We start from the raw sequence: 21822 nt of genomic DNA, 5'->3' as shown, positions 1-21822 counted from the left end.
GCGAGACTCGGATATGAGCCGTCAGAGCCAATTTGCATAATCAAAAAGGCGAAGGGGAAAGTGGCCAACAACAATCATATCACTGCAGAAGAAGTCAATGATACAGGAGAAAAGGAGGGCAAAGATAAAAGAGCCTTAGCCTTCGACCGTATTAGACCGTCTGCCGCAAACGCCTTGGTCTTCAAGAGGTTAAGTATGACAGAAGCAGAAAGAGGAAGCCCACATACTATTCCCAAAGCTACTCGACGCTCAGTCTTTCGAAGGTTAACTTTGCTGAATGAAGGAAATGAGGAAATCATCTGTCAATCGCCAGTGGTGGAGCAACCGTCTGTTGGGTTTTATGTCCTAAAAACTCGCAGTTTGTAAAATGATAAACATTTTCTATTATCAACATACTTGTTATATATCTCATAAATTGTATGAAAGTCTAAATCCAATAAACTAAGACCCATGACTATTGTATGAGTACTTGAACTTTATGTGGAGACATAAGAGTGGATCGGGTTCGAGTAAATAGACAAAATGATCTATGGTATATGAATGAGGTTGGATATCTTATTTTGGTAACACCATTGGATGCGGCCTACTCTGTAGTTGTTACAAAGAGTTGTAAAGTGCTACATACGATGTGATCCTAATTCGTACATGTTATGCCATGAGGAGTGAGGGCATCCTATGCAATGAGTTTGCATAAGATCCGGACCAAGAAATAAGTCACTCTTACTTTATAACGTTGTTTACTGTTTAAGACTGACTATTTCACCTAGATGACCTAGTTAACTCGATCTTAATCCTGAGTTAATTATGAACTTCTGTTTATTCGGGATTGGCCTTAGATTTGCATAGTTGAGGGTTGGCTCAACAGCGCCGGCTCAATAAGACTCCCATTTCAGGGGTAAGATCGGATAGATAGTTGAGGACATAGGGTGCAAGATGAAGTTCATGCCTACCAGATTTAGGGATAGGAGAAAAGTTGTTCTCTCAAGTATTGAATCCAGATCTTGAACAAGGGGCCCCACCCTCTCACTGGGCTGAAAGAGTTTTGTTTTGTGATTGGATCACAAACCAGTTGTTCATTAGAGAATCAATAGGGACTTGAGGAATAAGACGTAATCTCGGGGGTAAAACAGATATTTGATCTAACCATTATTACGAACAACCTGTGAAGGGTCGACTTGCTGATTATGGTTAAATCATGTGGACATAATATATCTACAGTGAGGGGAGTGCAACTATGGGCTTTAGTGGAGTGACCCATTAGTTAACGAATGGAGATTAATTTGGTCTAATGAGTTTAGCCAATTAACCTTAGATCGTTGGAGCCCATGATCAGTAGGTCCGCGAGGTCCCCCTACTAGCTCATAACGGACTAGCTCTAGAATAGCGTGATAAGTTAATTTGAGACGTTCAAATTAAAATTAAGGAAATTAGTAATTATATGAGATATAATTATGTTTAATTTTAGAATTAAATGGAATAAGATAATTAATATATTTAAATATATAAAGATGGATATGTGTTAAAATTAATTTAATATTTGATATTAAATTAATTAAGTTTTATTTATTAATTAATTAATTTTTCATTTTTAAAATCAAATAGATTTTTAAAAATCAAAATTTTATTTTTGGATAAAATTAAAAAAGGAAAAGAAAACTAAAACACAAATCAAAAATGGTTTTTCCATTATCCATCACTTAACTAGCTCACACATGAAGCAACCATTTGCCTTGTCTTCTCCAAGCATGATGTGCAACTCATGCAGCTCTTCTCTTTGCATGTTGATCTGTAATATAATGAGAAGATTGGAGTGAAAATCGAGCATACAATCTAAAGAATTTTGAGAGAAAATTCGGTTTGAAGAAAGGTTCTTCAACATAGGTTGCTGTAGTGAGCTTTTCTCCTTCATCCATTGATTCAAGCTTATTTTGAGTCCCACAACTCAATCTAGAGCACCAAGAGAATACTGAGGAAGATCTTGAGGTGGTCTACAACAAGATATGAAGAAGATTGCAACTGGAGATGGAGCTTTGAAGAAGTTCTACAAGAGGTATGTCTTGAAACCCATTTTTTCTGCAGAAGCATGCTTTATATTATGCCAAAATTAGTGAATTTGAATGCTTAGATAATCCTTCTACTTCCGCTGCAATTGATACAATCCTACACCGTCAGCTTTCGAGAGACTAGGAGCATTTCCAAAGGAGAGTGAAGTAAAACCCTGTGCTCCCATTTTTGATCGCCTGAAGCACAAAAGGGTTGAAGATCCCCTTGACCAATATGTCCCTAGTAAGACAAAGGCGAAGGGAAAAGCCTGCACTAACGCCCCCGAAATGACTATAAGAAAGAGAAGGTCGATACTCCGAGCGTCCATCTGGCGACGAATCGAACTTAAAAACGCTAAAGGGTCATCGGTCCAGAAGCCATCAGGAGAGGCAAGAAGTGATGGAGAAATCCGTAGTACCGTCCCTTCACGCATGAAGAGAAATACCTTCATTACTCTAAACACAAGTGAGGGCACGCTCAAAGTAAAGAGGCGCGACGTCATTTTCACCAATCCTCAAAATGAAAATTTAGAGCAGGAAGAAGGTGAAACTTCGTGCCACCATATCACCATCACCGAAGAATCCGAAGAAGATATAACCGAAGAGGAAGTGGAGGACGCTCCGCAAGGTCTAGAGTATGGTGGTCAATCCACGGTGAACGAGCTAAAAGAGGTGAATCTGGGCACCATAGAAGAGCTGCGTCCGACTTTCATCAGTGCGTCCCTCTCGGAAGGGGAAAAGGATGAATACATGAGTTTGCTAAGCTGATTGAGGTTGAGTTCATTCGCGAAGTTAAATATCCAACATGGATAGCCAACATTGTCCCGGTTAGAAAAAAGAATGGACAACTTCGTGTCTGCGTAGACTTTCGCGACCTAAACAGTGCATGCCCGAAAGACGATTTTCCATTGCCCATCACAGAGATCATGGTCGATGCGACAACGGGACATGAAACCTTATCCTTCATGGACGGATCTTCCGAGTATAATCAGATACGAATGGCCCTCGCAGACGAGGAAATGACAGCATTTCGAACCCCAAAAGGGATATATTGCTACAAGATAATGCCCTTCAGGTTGAAGAACGTCGACGCTACTTATCAACGTGCCATGCAGAAGGTGTTTGACAAGATTCATCCACCCATATATGTGCATAAATCTCGAAAGGGGGTATTTGTTGAATGGAGAATTTTGAACCAATCACAAGTTATCACGTCGTTTACTAAATTAATGACAAAATCCTAAATTATTAAATTTGGGTACAATTAGAAGTTAACGAATGTCCCAAATTGAATTGAAGACAAATTTCGATGATGCCACACGGTTTTATCATGACCATTAAATCAAATGAGATTAATTTGACCCAATTTGATATTGTTATTTGGGGTCAAAGTCCAACTAAGCCCAAGAATATGCTGAATTGGACCTAAATTTCAAATTAGGCCCAAAACCAACTAATTGGGCTCAAAAGCCAGGCCCATGGACTAACTAAGCCCAAGTCCAACTAATTGGGCCCAAGGGTCAAACCCATGAACCAACCAAGCCCAAGTCCATGAAGCCCATTTGAGAACTCTATAAATAGAGTTCTCTTCATTTGTAAAAAAAAGGCATTTTTACATTCAGAAAGCCTAAAGAGAATTCATCGAAGACTCCCAAGACTTCTGAAGCGGCACTCCTAGAAGACAGAAGACCCTTGAAGACACAAAGACTCTTCCAAGATTTCTACTTCAAGAACGTTCGGTGCTTTTCTTCTTCAAGTCAAGCACATTCACTCAATTGAGAGAGAATCAGAGGATCAAGTATTAGAGATCGAACCACATCGCATCAAATCGACATCAACTCAAGTTCAACTCCATGAAATAAGTTTCTCTGGAAACCTCGTGCGAACAATAAGTATAATAGTTGTATTCTTAGCCAAATTAAAAAAAACAAAAACAAAAACAAAAACAAGTTCTCAAAAGCTATCTTTTTAGTTTCTAAGTTTTGGCTTGATTTTTAAAAATATTGGTCAAAAGTAGATTAAAAAAAAAAATTAGAAGTGGAATGAGTGTTTATAGACTTAATTTTCAAAACCAAAAAACGAAAAACGAAATGATTATCAAATATGGTCTTAACTTTTTGTTTAACTCTACTTTTGCAAAAATATTTTCTTCAATTTGTGAAGTTGGTGGAGTTGAATTATTTCACATCAATATATAAAATTCGTAGGCTAAACACTAAGTTGAATTACATGCATATAGGATGTTCTTATTATTTTTTAAAAAACAAACTTAAAAGGTAAAATTGGAATGAAATATTTTGAACGACAAATCTAATCAATTAGTTCATTTTTCTTGTTTTGGAAAAAGAAATAATATATTTTCTCTGGCATCCAAACACGTAAATTCATTATTAACATTTAAATTTCTTCCAAATTAGAGAGGTTCCAAGTAAGGGGTAAATTTTAAAATAAGCATTGCATACAAATAAAGCTTCGATGTGATTGAAAGCAAACATTCAACAACCAAAGCTAATAGACCACATTATCCTTTAATCTTTTCCCTTAGTGGTGGGCCCCCACATCTAAAAAATTCTTGGTCCCTATTCCTTCCTTCCCCTCCCCCACCATATTTTTCTTCCAAAATCAGTTCACCAACCACGTCTTCCACCTACCGTACCAACAAAATATTATTATTCTTATTATTAAAAAATAAACAAATTAATAAATTTCACTCCCTTCATCAATTTTCATTTCTTTAGAAAAATAAAATATTTAGATTTCTAAGAAAACCCATGAAAGTGGGTGTCAATAGGAAACCTGTCTCTTACCTAACCATTTTTTTTTAATTAAGCTTTTTAAAATCCCTTCCCACCATTAATTTATTTGTTATCTATTTAAAAAAATTTAAAGACATTTTTTTATAAAAAAAAATTGATTAAAAATTTAATTTTTTTTATTTAAGAAAGATGAAATGATTGTAAAAAATTAGGAGGTTTAAATATTATTTTAGTTCATATACTTTCTCTTTTTTGTTCATGATTCCTATATTTTCAAGCTTTTCATTTTAGTCCCTATATTTTTAACCTTAGTTCATTTTGGTTTCTATACTTTCAGTATGTTTATCTATGAAGTACAGATACTTCATATGAGGCAATGAATCAATATCAGACACATATCGGATAACGATACTTCCAGATACTTCTCATATACGTATCTGACACGTGATTTGACGTATCTATTTCTATGCGTACTTTTTTTAAAAGAAAAAAGACAAGTAACTCATCTAATCTTTACCAAACTAAAACTAGGCAACCTATTTAAAAAGGGAGTCCAAAACTAAAAGGAAAAAAAATAATGGACCAAACCCTAGACTAGAATCATCTAATCTCCATCTTCACATTTGAGTCCCCACAAATCCACCAAAATATAAACCATTTGAATATCTTCAACAATTCAATGAATCGTTTATCTTCATACTTCTCCTTCTAATCTTCTTATTCTTCTTCTTTGTAATATGAGTCATTTTTCTATTGCAGTTTAATAACTATTGTATTTCAACATCTCAGATGTTTTTTTTTTTTATTGTATTTCAATGTTTGTATTTAATTTTGTGCTATTGTTATTAACTTGTATGATAAATTTATTTATATCCTAGATTTTTTTAAAGAAAAATAAAATGTATCTTCAACGTACAGTGATCTTCGTTTTTTAGAAATATTATATATATATATATATATATATTATATAATATATATAATATATATAATATATATATATATATATAATATATATATATAATGACGCAGTCCTTAGACATATCCGTATCTTAGTTTTTTAGAAATCAACGAATCGCCGTATCCGATCATATCCGTATCGTGTAGTCATATCTGTGTCTGTATTTCATAGATGTTCATTTTGGCCATTGTACTTTCAAGAAGTGACTATTTTGGTCGATTCATTTTCACTTATACTTTATTTTAAGAGATCAAAATGGTCACCTGAACAAAAGTTGAAAGTACACGGACCAAAATGAACTAAAATTGAAAGTATAAAGACCAAAATGAACATTTTAAAAGTACATGGAACAAAATGAACAAAAGTCAAGAGTATAGTGACCAAAATAGTATTTAAACCTTGAGATAAAATATACGTACATTTCAAAAACTAAAAATCAAGATCCCACTTGGTAACCATTTTTTTTTTTAGTTTTTCAAAATTAAGTCTATTTTTATCAATTTCTCACAATGATTTGCATCTTTTTTAAATACTAAAGTTATATTTTAAACTAAATTCCAAAACACAAAAACATATTTTTAGAAACTATTTTTTTTAAGTTTTCAAAATTTGACTTGGTTTTTGAAAACATGGGTAAAAATAGATAATAAATTAAGAAATTTGGAGATGAAAGATGTATTTGTAGGCTCAATTTTCAAAAATAGAAAAACAAAAAACTAAGTTTTCATATCTTGTTTGGTAAGCATTTGGTTTTTGGTTTTTTGTTACTGAAAATTAAGCCTATGCACACTACTTCCACTTCCAAATTTCTACATTTGTTACATACATTTTACGAATGGTTTTTTTTTTTATTTTTTTTCATCTTCGAATTTTGGTTAAGAATTCAATCATTGTACTAAATAAAGATGCAAATCATTATTAGAAATGGAGAAAAGATAGACTTAATTTTCAAAAATAAAAAATAAAATAATGACCAGATAGGACCTAAATAATTACCTTACGAGCCTTAAATAATTACCGAACAAAACTTTAATTAAAGATAATAGGTCTTGCGTGTGTGTATGTATATTATTTACTGCTCACCCAATATAATACTAATCTTAGCTAGAGTGGAAAGATGAAAGGGAAAGAGGATCGTGGCTACCTTTGGTTGGTTTAGGTCTCAGATTAATTTTTTTATTCTCTTTTAAAAAAATCAAATTTAAACTTTTTTCTTTAATTTCTCTCCCGTAAAATATCAAAAGTCAAAATTACAAGTATAAAAAGTTAGATCTTATAACTTCGATTCCTCTTTATGATTTTTTTTTTCTTTGCTTATGATCTTAGCCTACTACACACATGCATGTTAACATATTAAAATATATATTCTAATATATGTTTTTAATAGAAAATTTAGATGCCTCCAAGTTCACTTATATACAAATGTATATGTTAAAATGTAATAATTTTTAATAGTTTAAAAATTAAAATAGTTTTTAAAAGAAGAATTACATGCCAGAACTATACTGTTGGGAAAATTAAAATAAGATTCAAACTTTCAAAATAAAAAAAGAAAAAATCAGACACCTTAAAAGTTCATACATTAGAATGAAAAACAAGACAATAACCTAATTTAATGGTCATAAAATACGATAAGTTTTTCAATTTTTTTTATTGTTTAATCATAGTTGAAATTTCGATCGAAATATCGAAATTTCAAGATTTAGGCTCAAAATTTAGGTAGGGAAATCTTCAAATTTCTTGAAATTTTTATTTATATTTCGATATTTTCATCAAATTTCAATTTTTTGATTTTTTAAAAAAAAGTAGGGATGTTTTCTCTAATATTACTCTTATTTTCTCTCCAACTCTTTTGATTTGTAGGGTTTTTTTTCCTCCTTTCTTTTCTATTATGTTATATTTAATGATATATTTTTTATATCCCATTTATAGTATAAAAAATAGCCTACCTCAACTAGCATGCTTAAACCGGAGGAAAAATTTGTACAGATGACCCAAAAATTGGGCCCAAAATGTCAAATGACCCATTTTTAAAAAATAATGTCAATTGACCCTTTATTGACATCATCATTGACCCTTTATTGACATCATCGCCATACTAAATTACGTAAATTACCCTTACACCGGCCTCACGAGTTAAATCTCGCTCTTGTGTGATTAAACGATCTTGCTCTCGCTTGAAATTCCTTGGTTTGATGTGATTGCTCGTCAGTGTATTGTTGATTTGACAAAATGTCACGACGGAAGCCTCAAATCAAATCAATAATACCTAAACACAATACAATGGTGATTTCTTTAAACTCTAAACTCAATTTCAAAGGTGATTACTTCTCTGGTTTTCGACAGTGTTTTGTTGAACATAGATTTTTCGAACGGGGATTTCCAAGACGAGGCTTTCTCAGAAAGGAACAACTTTTTCATAAAGGTGAATTATTTTGAGTCTTTTTAATTATTTTTTATGTGTTATTTCTAGAAGGATAGCATTACAAAATTTTGTATTGGGAAAGAGTAAGAAAGAAGAAGAGTAAGAGAGAAAGCGAGATTATGAGAGAGAGTGAGATTTTGAGAGAGAGCGAGATTTTGAGAGAGAGCAAGATGTTGAGCGAGAGCGAGATTTAAAGAGCGAGAGCGAGATTGAGAAAGCGAGATTTTGAGAGAGAGCAAGAGTACATTTCAATTGCTTGTATAGCTTAATGACAAATGTTCTCTTGCTTTATAGGATGACATAAAAGTGTCTATTTATTCGATTTGGAGGTGATTGAGATGAGAATGAAAGTTCGTATATTGGGGGACAGTTGAAAGGAATCGTTGTGCCCCCTACAGTGAATTATGAAGAACTTAAATCTCGCATTTACAGGGCTACAAAAGTCAATTCTTCAGAGTTTGATCTTATCCTGAAAGTTAAATATAATCTTGAATTTGAAGTCCCTCCACAATGCATAATGGATGATGATGATTTTCACTTCTCTCTTTTGCGAGAAGAGCCTAGTAGACTTCAGATAGCTGTAACGTTGAAGTCTAAATAAGACGAAAGAGTTGGAATGGGGTTTGAAAATGTGAGTTATAATGATGCGGCTATGGATAGACAATACGAGGAATCATATCAGCTTCATCGGGAAGAGGATGATATTCCATTATCTACCAACACTGTACCATCAACATTCAATTATATGGATTGTGTCCTTCAGTGGATGTGGATGTGAATGAGCAATCAGCAGGATTGAATGAAATGGATCGTGATCATAGAGATGTGTGTCGTTCTACAGCAGCTTTAGTAGTTCCACCATCTGTGTCTTCAAGTCATAGGATAAAGTTGATTATGCCTGACACCTCTTCATCTGGGACAGAGGACATTGAAGTTGGTCAACTATTTTTGAGCAAAAAGGACTTGAAAATGAGATTGTCTATTCTATCTATCAATAGAAATTTTGAATTTAAGGTTAGGAAATCAATCAAACCTCTATTCACTGTCAAATGCATTGAGGAGACATGTAAGTGGAGCCTTCGTGCAGTCAAAATGGAAGGGTCTGATATATTCAAGATCACAAGGTACTGCAGTTCGCACACATGTTCCATAGAAATTTTGAATCACGACCATAGACAAGCAACTGCTACGGTTGTTGGTCAACTCATCAAAGATAAGTTCACGGGCATAGGACGTATTTATAACCTTGTCATATCATTGAGGATATGAGGAGAGATTATGGCATGAACATAAGTTATGATAAAGCGTGTCGTACAAGGGAAGCTGCGTATAATCTCACTAGAGGTACTCTAGAATACTCATATTCCATACTACATGCCTATGGAGAAGCGCTAAAAATAGAAAATCCGGGTACAGTCTTTGAGATCGAACTTGAAGATGAGGTGCACTTCAAGTATATGTTTATGGCATTAGGGCCTTGTATTAGAGGTTTTGCAAGCTGTCGGTCTTGTATTATTGTTGATGGGTCGCACTTGGAAGGAAAATACAAAGGCACCATGTTGGTTACAGTTTCTATGGATGGGAACAATCAATTATACCCACTAGCATATGCAATAGTGGACAATGAAACCGATCGATCATGGAAATGGTTTATGTCAAACTTGAAATGCAGTATCGAAGAACCCGATAATCTGGTATTTGTGTCTGATAGAATGGTATCTATCGGCAATGCTATTCGTGCATTTTTTCCCACAGCATTTCATGGATTGTGCACATGGCATATAGAATAGAATCTGATTACAAACTTTAAGGATAACATGGTTGTTGGGATATTTAGAGATGCAGCAAGGACATTTCGCATGACAGAGTTCCAGACAAAATGGGACGAACTCCGCAATTTTAGAGACGGTGTTGTCACGAAATATTTAGAAGACATTGGTCTTCAAAGGTGGACACGAGTTTACCAAATAGAACGAAGATATGATAACATGACATCCAACAGTGTAGAGTGTTTCAATTCCTTAACTAAAGATTATCGACTGATGGCCATAGTATGTTTGATTGAACATGTTAGTGGAATGCTTCAATCGTGGTTCTACGAACGAAGGAATTACTGGGCATCTCGAACAACATTGCTCTCTGACTACTGTGAAACCCGATTGGCAAATGAAGCTAATAAGGGCAGACGATATCCGGTGGAGCCTATTGATTGTTATCGGGTACATGTGCGAGATAATCGATTGGACGGTATTATCAATCTTCACACGAAGGAATGCACGTGTAAGGAATTCGACTCACTTGGTATCCCGTGTTCCCATGCAATTGTTGCTGCCAAGGAAAGAAATATACCCATCCACAATCTTTGTAGTCGATTTTATATAGTGAACTCTCTAATCACTGCGTATGCGGAGCCTATAAATCCACTTGGCCCCATATTTGAATGGAAAAGACCTTTTGGATACGTAGAAAAGATTATCCTTCCTCCGAAGTTTGTGCCACAAGCTGGGCGACAGAGAGTGAGAAGAATACCATCCAAAAGAGAATTTCGCAAACAAATGAAGTGTGGTCGGTGTGGGAATTATGGACATAACCGCCAAAATTGTACTGAACCGCTTACAACCGTGCGATGTGCCAAAAATGCCAGAGACTGAGACACAAACACCCCTCATCCAGTTTAGTTATAAATATCATTGATCATCTTTTCATACGTCATACTTGTAACATACTGCATACTTTGTCATACTTGTAACATACTTCATACTTTTTCATACTTGTAACATACTTCATTGTTTTTCATACTTCATACTTGTAACACTTCATACTTCATACTTTCATCTTGTAAACAAAAAACAATAACAAGTTGGAGTATTTATTTAATAACAATATTCATACTCTCTCAATCTTCATACTCTCTCTATCGTCATACTCTCTCAATCTTCATACTTGTAACAAAAATGGATAACTTCATACTCTCTCAATCTTCATACTGAAAACAAAAAACAATAACTTCATACTCTCTCAATCTTCATATGTGTAACAAAAAACAATGACTTCATACTCTTTCAATCTTCATACTTGTAACAAAATGGATAAAAAAATACTCTCTCGATCTCGCTCTCTCAATCTCGCTTTCTCTGAACATCTCGCTCTCTCAATCTCATTCTCTCTCACGATCTCGCTTTCCATGAATCTCGCTCTCTCTCAATCTCACACTCTCTCACAATCTCGCTCTCTCTGAACATCTCGCTCTCTCTCTCTACATCTCGCTCTCTCGATCTTTGAACTTTGAACCTTGAACCATATAATGTGCTAAGCTCAATTATGCATGTTCTGATAAAATTCTGATATTGAACTTTGAACTTTGAACTTACATAAAAAATAGATGTTCAATTATACAATGAAAAGAGCAGTAGTTCCATTATACATAAAAAAATGCATGTTCTGATAAAATTCTGATATTGAACTTTGAACTTTGAACTTTGAACTTTCATAAAAAATATATGTTCAATTATACAATGAATATTTTTATATACATAAAAAATAAATGAATGTTTTTACATACATAAAAAATAAATGAATGTTTTTACATACAATAAAAAATATAATGTTCTATACATATAAAAAATATGGAGTGTTTACCCATAGCTGATATGCTAATTGCATCTTATATTCACTCATCTTCTCCAGAGTGATTACGGATGGATCAGCACCAGTCACCAGGTGTTCCAGTAGTTTTATTGCGAAGATGCCACAATCAAGCGACCCGTGTTATATGTCAACGTTCATAGGTCACAAGATTTTCCAACGGGCTGTGGATAGGTCCGACTTCGATCGATCCATGTCACAGTAGTGAAGTAGGGATGGTACTGTGATCGTCAATGGCTCTAGCCAATTCACTAGCTTTGTCATTGGTGTATATGTCGGAAGTGAATCGAACACGAATATGTGGCCTCTATTAATGTCCATTACAAGGACCATCCAGTGGACACTGATATTCATCACCGTATAAACGAAATCCACATTCACCCATTTGACATCGAATTTACCGGTGACATAGTCCTTATACGTGTCTTCATCTTACCAAGCTAGGGCAGGCTCCAGAAGTGACATATTCTTTATTCGTTTAAATACCCCACCACGAGCATTAAGGTGACTCTGTCAAATAAAATGTGAAGTTAAGTAAAGAAGTAAAGACCAGGAAACTTAACGAAATGAGAAGTTAAGAAACAAAATATCAAAATTTACCGTTACACCAATTGGCAAGATGGTGAACTTGTGCATGCACATGTTGGTCCGGGAATAAAATTTATCTTTCATAAAATAAAATAGAGTATTTTTGGTCTGCATGAAAAAATAATATGTCAGTAAAAGTACAAGATAGCCAACATGTAAAGACGTAAAGACTAGGACACTTACATCGCACTCGACCAATGAATTCAGGATAATCAATTCCTTGAAGAATTGCTTGGCGAGTGGTTTGAAGGAGTTCTCTCGAACCTCGTTGTCTGTATTATCGTCTGAGATCCAGCCCATTATTTCTATCAGGATATTGTGTGGAACATCATGTGCTACGTTATAGGTGACGATCGATCTGGATATTGACGTAGCTACACCTGGGAGAGGATGTTTAGCCACATTTTTCTTCTTTACTTGGGCTAGGGGTGTATATTTATCAACCGATTTTCTCTTACGACTAATTCCTCGAGATTCCTACATAAACAGATAACAAAATGTTACTCATCAAGAAATATAAAAATAATAACAAAGATTACTGATCAATAAATTACTCACCAGTGGAACTTCTTCTGTGTCGTAACAATCCCAGAAGTGTCTGCCTCTGGGATGCCAGACATGTCAGCCTCTATATGTGGCATGTTGTAAGGCAGACATGTCGGGCTTTGTTTGTGGGACGTCGACCTGTATAGGTTCGATGTCAATTGTGAGTGTCGTAGTAGTGGTGGTATCAGTCTGTACGGGGGGGTGGGAGTAGGTGAAGTGGTGGTATCGGACTGTAGAGGGGGATGGGATGGGAGTGTCAGAGGCAGTCGCAGTCGTATTAGGATCTCGAGATGGCATGGGTGACCTAGTCGTCTCCTCATTCACGTGGAACCCTTCAATCAGTAAAGTAAAATGGTGAGTTCACGAACACGTAAAGCTAAACACTAAAGACATAAAATGATGCAAACCTTGCACATAACTGCAACAATGACAGGATGGCCGACAATTGCCTTCATGTCAGTCATGTTTTCCTCCATACTGGATACACGACTATCTAAACCCGATATACTGCCATCCACTCGATAGTGAGCGTCAATGGACCGCAGGTAAAAAATAAATGACTCGTCGGCATTGACTCCCTCCCTGTAGCGGGCAACACACTCAGGACACTCCTCATCCATAGGTCGCTCTGTACCCGGAGTCCCAGAAAGACATCAACTTAGTTCAACTCGTCTCCTCGCGTACGCCCCCATCATATCATGGAACATATCATCACTACATGTGTATGTTCCTCCCCACCCTTCCATATTCAGCATCCTCGTGCTCGAGAATGCTGGTTCATTCCCCTCATGCCTCCACCCTGACAACCTCATCATTGTCATCTCCACGATGGTCATCACCGTCACTTTCACTTTCGGGACTACCCCCCCTCACTCGTCGACCTATTGCCACTTTCAGAACTATCATCATCTGCACCTAGCTCAAATATAGGTTGTCGTTCCACTGGGGTATCCCAAAACTCCCTTTCAGCATCTGACATCACAGTGCCTATTTAACCTTTATCTGCATTAACAACCCAGTAAACTGGTTCGTGTCAATTTAACAACCAGATAAACATATTATGCATAGAGTAAACGTACATTGTTAGACTCGAATATCTCTCTCTTGAGTACTTTGAAGGACACTAAGTGGGAGCATGACCATCGTAATATGCGGGGCAAAGCCACCTTGCTCCTTCGCTCCGCAATGTTCCCAGCTATCGATGAAGCTAGGATCTCGTACGTCCATACCTAAATAAAATTTAAAATATATTAAGAACAATAGTAATATTAGATTAAACAACACAATTATTATGTTAATCAAATTTACCTGGAATGCTTGTGGAAATCCATGTAAGAAGTACTTCACAATGTAGTTTTTATTTGCTTTGACCCTCGTCTTGTATAGACTGCTCTTATCATTCAAGACAGTCTTTAAGGCATCCAATGTCCTCTCCTAAATAATGGTACCCCAATCAAGACTATTGTAGTATTCTAAGTTTTGAACTTCCTTGAAACGTTTGAGGTTGACTGCATTTTTCTGTTTGTTTTCCCCCATCATTGCGACCTCAGTATAGTAAACTAGGCTGATCTTCACAGCATCATCATCATTTTCAAACTCTAAGTCCTTGTATTTTTCTTCAAGTTCACGGAGGTATAAAGTGTCCTCGATTACTAAAATACTTGATAGCAAGTTCATATGAGAACTGCTGGTTCCGATCAACTCGTGATAGGGATTGCCACAAACTAATCATCACCAAAAAGTCATCATTCGAAAAGGTGACAACCTTCCCACAGACAGAGAATGACATTGAGTCTGATTTTGTCCTCTTCACTTCTCTAAGCAACATGTGATGGACAATTGGACTGTTAAACACCATATCAACGTCAACAAATCACCCAAAAACTGTTCTCTTGAACATGGCCAACTGCGTTGGCGGGAGCTTCTCTTTGACAATCTTGTTTGCATTAGCAATGTGGGCCAAGCTGGTTACTTGACCGGAAAATCGGTTGGCTTCGGATATTCTGAAACGTGTAGCCATCTTAAATCACTCATGCATTTATTAAAAAATTCAATTAGTAAACTCCTTTAGAAAAAAAAATGTAAAACAATATTCTGTTTAAATCTCATTGGATTCGCTCTCGCTAGAATCACTCTCGCTGGCATCACTTTCTCCGGTATCGCTGTCTCCAGTATTGCTCTCTCCGATGTCGCTCTCTTTGGTGTCACTCTTAAATTCTCTCTTTTTACTTGTCTTCAACCACATAACACATCGAAAACCAGAAAAACAAACAAAAAAAAACCATAGGTTCATATATCTCGCTCACATTCACTCTCTCCAGTGTTGCTCTACCGATTTTACTCTCAGTTATCTCGCTCACAAACTCTTTCTACTCGTCTTCAACCACAGAACACATCAAAAATAAAAAAAAAAACAAACAAAAAAAACCATATTGAAAGATTTACCGATAAGATTCGATTTGTCGGCAGTAGTAGAATCGTTTGCAAGCCGGAAATTGTTTTTTTGTTTATGAGCGATACGAAGTTGTTAGCCTTGGAAAATCTGAATGAAGAATAGTTTAGTTTTGATGGGTTCTCAGTAAAAAGTAAGAAGACGAATAAGTAAGGGTAATTTACGTAATTTGGTATGACGATGATGTCAGCAAAAGGTCAATTGACATTATTTTTTAAAAATGGGTCATTTAACATTTTGGACCCAATTTTTAGGTGTACAAATTTCCCAAACTGGAGGTAGGTTTCTAGTTCAAATTCCTTCACCAAAAACAATAAATTAATTTTGAGTAATTACAAAATTGCCCTCTCCCACCTACCACCACTTTACCCACCTCCAATCTCCACTTTACATTACAACCACCGCATACCCTATCCCTTACCCGAACAAGCGCAGAAACGGCGAAAATGCCACCGGAATCATCACCGGCTCGGAGCCACCACCGAACTTCTGGGGACACCAACCGGAAGAAGAATTCTACGCCTCACAAGGCGTTCGCAACACCAAATCCTTCTTCGAAACCCCCCATGGCAAGCTCTTCACACAGAGCTTCATCCCTCTGGACTCGCCGGAGCTCAAAGGCACCGTTTACATGACTCACGGCTACGGCTCCGACACCGGCTGGATGTACCAAAAAATATGCCTCTCCTACGCCTCCTGGGGCTACGCCGTCTTCGCCGCCGACCTCCTCGGCCACGGCCGCTCCGATGGCCTCCGCTGCTACCTCGGCGACATGGACAAAGTCGCCGCCGCATCCCTCTCCTTCTTCCTCCACACCCGCCGCAGCGAGCCCTATCGCCACCTCCCAGCGTTCCTCTTCGGCGAGTCCATGGGCGGCGCCGCCACTATGCTCATGTACTTCCAGTCCGATCCTGACACCTGGACCGGCCTGATCTTCTCAGCCCCCCTCTTCGTCATACCAGATAACATGAAGCCGAGCAAGCTTCGCCTCTTCCTCTACGGCCTCCTCTTCGGCGTCGCCGATACTTGGGCCACCATGCCGGACAATAAAATGGTCGGAAAGGCGATTAAAGATCCGGAGAAGTTGAAGATCATAGCGTCGAACCCAAGAAGGTACACGGGACCGCCTCGGGTTGGGACGATGAGGGAATTGGTTCGGGTAACGCAATACATTAGGGACAATTTTTATAGGGTTACAGCGCCGTTTCTAACGGTGCACGGTACGGCTGACGGAGTGACGTGTCCATCGTCGTCGGAATTACTGTATGAGAAAGCGGCGAGTGTCGATAAGAGCTTGAAGCTTTACGATGGGATGTACCATTCGTTGATTCAAGGAGAGACTGATGAGAATGTGGAGATTGTGCTGAGGGATATGAGAGAATGGATCGATGAGAGAGCTTTGAGATATGGACCAAAGAAATAGAAACCCTAAAAGTGGATTTAAGATGAAGATGAAGGTCGGCGTTAATGGCGGAAATGGAGGGTTTTTTTTTTTTTTTTTTTCGTCTGTGTGACTGGATGATGACAAGGGCACAATTGGTAAATTCAATGTATCTTTTGGGTCACATATTTCTTGATGGCAATTTGCTTTAATTGACTTTCTTTCTTCTTATTATATTAATTAAATAAACTCATTCCTAATATAAGTTATCCATTAGAATTATTTGGGCTTGTTTAGTTTGGTGGCTAATTTGAAAACAATCATTTAAAATGAAAATAAAGTTGTATCTATGTTTTTAAATATGTGTTTGGTTGTTAGTACATTTAAAAATTAGATTCTAATTTAAATAATGGTTGAAAAGTATTTGATAATATATATTTATACACCATAAAACTAGTTGTATGTTAAGTTGAATATAAATTATTATTGATAATTTATGAATATGTTTTATGTCAAAAAATTGGTTAAAAAAATTTTGGCTACTAAGGACCTGTTTGATAACGTTCTCGTTTCTTGTTTATTGTTTTTTTTTTTTGAGAAGAAACAAGAATATATTTGATAGTTATTCTTGTTATCTGTTTCTTGGAAAAAAAGAAACCAGAACAGAAACCTGTTTGATAACTATTTCTTATTTCTCGTTTCTTGTATTTTTTTCTTACATTTTTTTCCATATTTTATATTTTAAATATAATCTAATTATATAAAATAAAAAGATATATAGCATGCATTAAGTTATCAAATATTTAAACCATCGAATACACATAAGTTCTAATGTAAAATTAATATTGATAATACAATTGTTTCTATCATTCATATGTTGCTAAAATTTGATTTACAATATTATTTCTCACTTAAGTCATTTGTTTTAAATTTTAAATGATGTAGTATCAAATCTAACTCAATTATATTATTATGTAAACGTCGTGGTTGTAAAAATATTAAAAGGAACCTGAATATATCTTAGTAAACAAAATTTATATTATTATAAAATTATAATTGGTTTCGTATGTCAGAAAAATTAAAAAAATATATAAAATAAATTTTACAAAATTTAAAATTTAAAATTCAAAAAATATTTATATATACATATTGGAAAGAAAAATTATTTTAAATGAAAAATCCGTTGAAAATATTTACAAATAATAGTAAAATATCATAGTTTATTTGCAATAGATCGTGATAAACAGTGAAGTTTTGCTATATTTATAAATATTTTTTTATTTATTTTCCTATATTTGTAAAAAAATTCTATTGAAATTTGAAATTTGAAAATCAAAATAATATGTAAATCTAAATATTTAAAAATTTAAAATTCAAAATTAAATTTGCTATATTTGTAAATATCTTGGTTCATTTTCCTATATTTGAAAACAACTTTACTGAAAATTTGAAATTTGAAAATAAAAATAATATATAAATATAAATATTTGAAAATTCAAAATTCAAAATTAAATTTGCTATATTTATATATGTTTTGGTTCATTTTCTTATATTTGAATAACCCCAGTGAAATTTTGAAATTTGAAAATCAGAATAATATATAAATCTAAATATTTGAAAATTCAAAATTTAAAATTAGATTAAAATATAGATATTAAAAAATAATAAATTAATTAAATATAAATAAAAGAAATATAAAATATATTAGAGAAAAAAGGAATAATAAAGAAATATTTAAATAAAATAAATAATTATAAAAGAAATATAAAAATATATAAAGAAAAAGGAAATATAAAAGAAAGAAAGAAGAAAGTGAATATAAATAAAAGAAATATAAAAAATATATTGAGAAAAAGAAAATACAGAATGAAAGAAAAATAAAATAACATAAGTGAATTGGACATGTTTCCTCACCAATGAGCCAAGTCTTCATTATAATATGTTATAGAAACAACTTCAAATAAAAATAGAAATGGAACCGGAGAAATTACTTTTTCTAGTTCCTCAATTTTGGCCCAATTTTTAAGAACGTTTCTCAAATTTTGGAAACAAAAAACAGAAATGGTTATTAAATAGGTCAGTTTTTAAAAAATGAGAAACAGAAACAAGAAACAGGAAATAAGAATGTTATCAAACGGACCCTAAATTTTTATGAAAATAACAATTTAGTTCTGACTTTTATAAGTAACAATTTAGTTTATATATTTCGTAATATGTAACGATTTAGTCTCAATTATGAAAAATATTAATAAGAACTAATGAAATTTCTTATATGTATAGATCGATAAAATGATTGAAAATCAAATTAATTAGAAATTTAACTAAGTTGTTATGTAATAAAAATTGATAAGTAATTTTGATGAAAATTTTCAAGATAGTGACTAAATTGTTAAAAATTTTAAAGTATAAAACTATATTATTACCAAATAAAGTTTTGGGATCAAAAGTGTTTTTTTGACCAAAGTTTAAAATACTCAAGTCGATGGAAATTTCAAGGTCCCAATTTTAGGGAAATAGCAATGTCGACAAAAATTTTGGAAAATTTCATGAAAGTTGATGAAAATTGATGCAAATCGATATAATTAGGTAATGAAACTTTGATTGTGGCTTAACTAGACTATAATTTACCATTTCTAGTCACCATTTCTATAAAGTAAGATAACATTGAGCTTATATACTATAAATATCTATGTAAATATCTATACGAGAATATAAACTTAAAAAGAAAATTAGAAAAACAATTACAAAATAATATAAAGTTTAGGAATATTGTAAAGTCAAATGATGTAATTAAAAATAAATATAGATTTTTTTGGTATTTTCTTCAAATTCAATTTCTTTGAAATGAAAGATTTGAATTAAAAATAAAGCTAAAAATCAAGAAAAGTTAGAAATTATAAAAAATAGTCCACTAACAAAACTTCATCTTTGATAAAAAAAAAAAAAAAAAAAAAAAAAAGGCCATTAATGTGTAAAACTATACAATAAACTAAAGTTTTTGAAGTAAAAAGTTTTTCTAAGGTTGACAGTGAGTGGGGTAGGGGATTCCCCATCCTCATCTCTAATGGAGAAATTTACCTCATCTTCGCCCCGTCCTTGTCATTTGAAGGTGAAGATGGGGGGAGATTCCCTATCGGAGAAATGGGTTCCCAAGGAGAGTCGGAGACCTATTATCCGTTTCCCCTTTTGTTTTCCTAAGGAGACCTTTCTTTAAAAAAAAAAAAAAATCCTTAAAATTCCCTTTGTTTTGGACTTGGGACACTTTGACTAGGCTTAGATTGGATTAATTAAAAACTAGGCTAAATGTAAAAAGTTAAATACTTAAAATATATATATATATATTAAAAATATATTTATAAATCTAATCAAGGTCAGGGTCGAGACAGGGTATCCTCCTCATCCCCGTCCCGTCCTTTAAGGTTCCCAATTTGATCCCATCTCTGGTCAAATCGAGTATTCAGGATAGGGTCCACAAGGACCGACCCTTGGAAAATTTTGCCTCTAACCATTTTTTCTTCCATCGTTTTAAGACTTTTTAGAGCATGGTTATATATATAGATATATATTAAGTCTTCATTGGTTGTCTATGGTTTTTTTTAGTACAAGAAAGAGTAGAGAATTCAAACTATATACTTTTTGGTCACTGATATATTTATATGTTAGAGCATTTTTACAATAATGACTAATTTTCTTAACTGTTTGGAAATTAGAAATTAGAATGAAAACAATTAGAATGAGAATGTTATATTTATGTTTGTTTACTGGGAGTTATCTCGAATGAAATTAGAAGTCTATAAATGTTATTTACTAGAGATTGTAAAGAATTAGAACATTTATTTAAGCTGCTACTTTTTAAATCATTATTTCACATAAATTTAAATCTAATTTGATAGTCCTCTGGGTAACATAAAAATTTTATGTAAATTGAGTTAGGCTCATTTTAACCGGTAAATATTTTTGGTTTTTTATGTTTTCTACAAAAATGAATAACATACAATATTTAGAATATTATTTTATTGAGGAAAAATTGCAAAAATCACTTCTAAAATATAGGATTGGTTATAATCACATCCATGAATTTTCAATTTGATCAATTAACTCTTTGGTGTTGTTTGGTGCACTGAGTTGAGATATGATATTTGAAGTTTATATGTCTGCAAAATTTAAATATTTGTGGAGTTCATATGTTTGTATTTGGGGAGTAGAGTTATTTGATCTGAGTTCAGACGTCTGTGTTTGGGGTACAGAGTTGAGTTCATATGTATGGTATCTGGTGCAGTTTTTTGAACTATAAATAATTTACTTTTATGATATTATCCATCTTTGTGTTGAATAAAATATGGATTGCAATTTTTGTTCCTTTACTTTTTAAAGCTTTTCTTTCTTTTTTTTTTTTTTTTTTGGGTAATGAATAATAATTAATCTACTACATTTCTTGTAGAAATATAGATAAATAAAATGGGAAACCAAAGAGAAATCAAAACTTTTGATGCCTATTTTTTTTCATAAATGTCATCATTATTATCTTCTTTTTCTTCTTCTTCCCATTGTTGCTTTGTATTTTTACTTTGTCATGATTTTTTTAAGTTGAATCTCCCTCATCATTTTAGCAGTCAATAAAATGCCACCACATTTCTTCATCAATTTCACTTCAATTCCTCCAAATTTAGAGGATCATCAGAGAACAAATCTCTATTTTTCATTATTTCTTGTCAAAAAATGGTATAGAAAAAAAATCTATTTTATGATTTTTTTTGTTATGTGTTACATACTATTCAGCTACATACATACTTTTCTAAATATTATTAACACTCATTTGATATGAGAATTCGATTAAATAAAATATTTTTACAAATTTCTAAGTATAAATATAATTTGTAAAAATATTGCACTTAATGTAGACAAACTACTATTATTTATATAATTAACAACCATACAACATATTTTAACAGTCATCAGTCTTATAATAGTCGAAAGTAGTTGTCGAAGTTTATTCTCAAAGATGATTTTTACAAGAGATTGTAGTTGG

The 21822-nt window shown here is 33.7% G+C and overlaps 1 protein-coding gene across 1 annotated transcript; it reads left to right on the top strand.

Annotated features, from left to right (window-relative positions):
* The first annotated feature begins 15843 nt into the window (after positions 1–15843).
* On the top strand, positions 15844–17062 carry LOC120067112 (caffeoylshikimate esterase). Its single transcript, XM_039018573.1, is given in 2 exon segments — positions 15844–15877; positions 15880–17062. Coding segments are annotated over 2 exon segments (975 nt in total). The 5' UTR covers positions 15844–15858; the 3' UTR covers positions 16836–17062.
* The last annotated feature ends 4760 nt before the right edge of the window (positions 17063–21822 follow it).

The sequence above is a fragment of the Benincasa hispida genome, chromosome 1 (genome assembly GCF_009727055.1).
Source record: "Benincasa hispida cultivar B227 chromosome 1, ASM972705v1, whole genome shotgun sequence".
NCBI classification, from domain to species: Eukaryota; Viridiplantae; Streptophyta; class Magnoliopsida; order Cucurbitales; family Cucurbitaceae; genus Benincasa; species Benincasa hispida.
The sequence above is the reverse complement of the archived record's forward strand: the minus strand, read 5'-3'. Positions and strand labels throughout refer to the sequence as shown.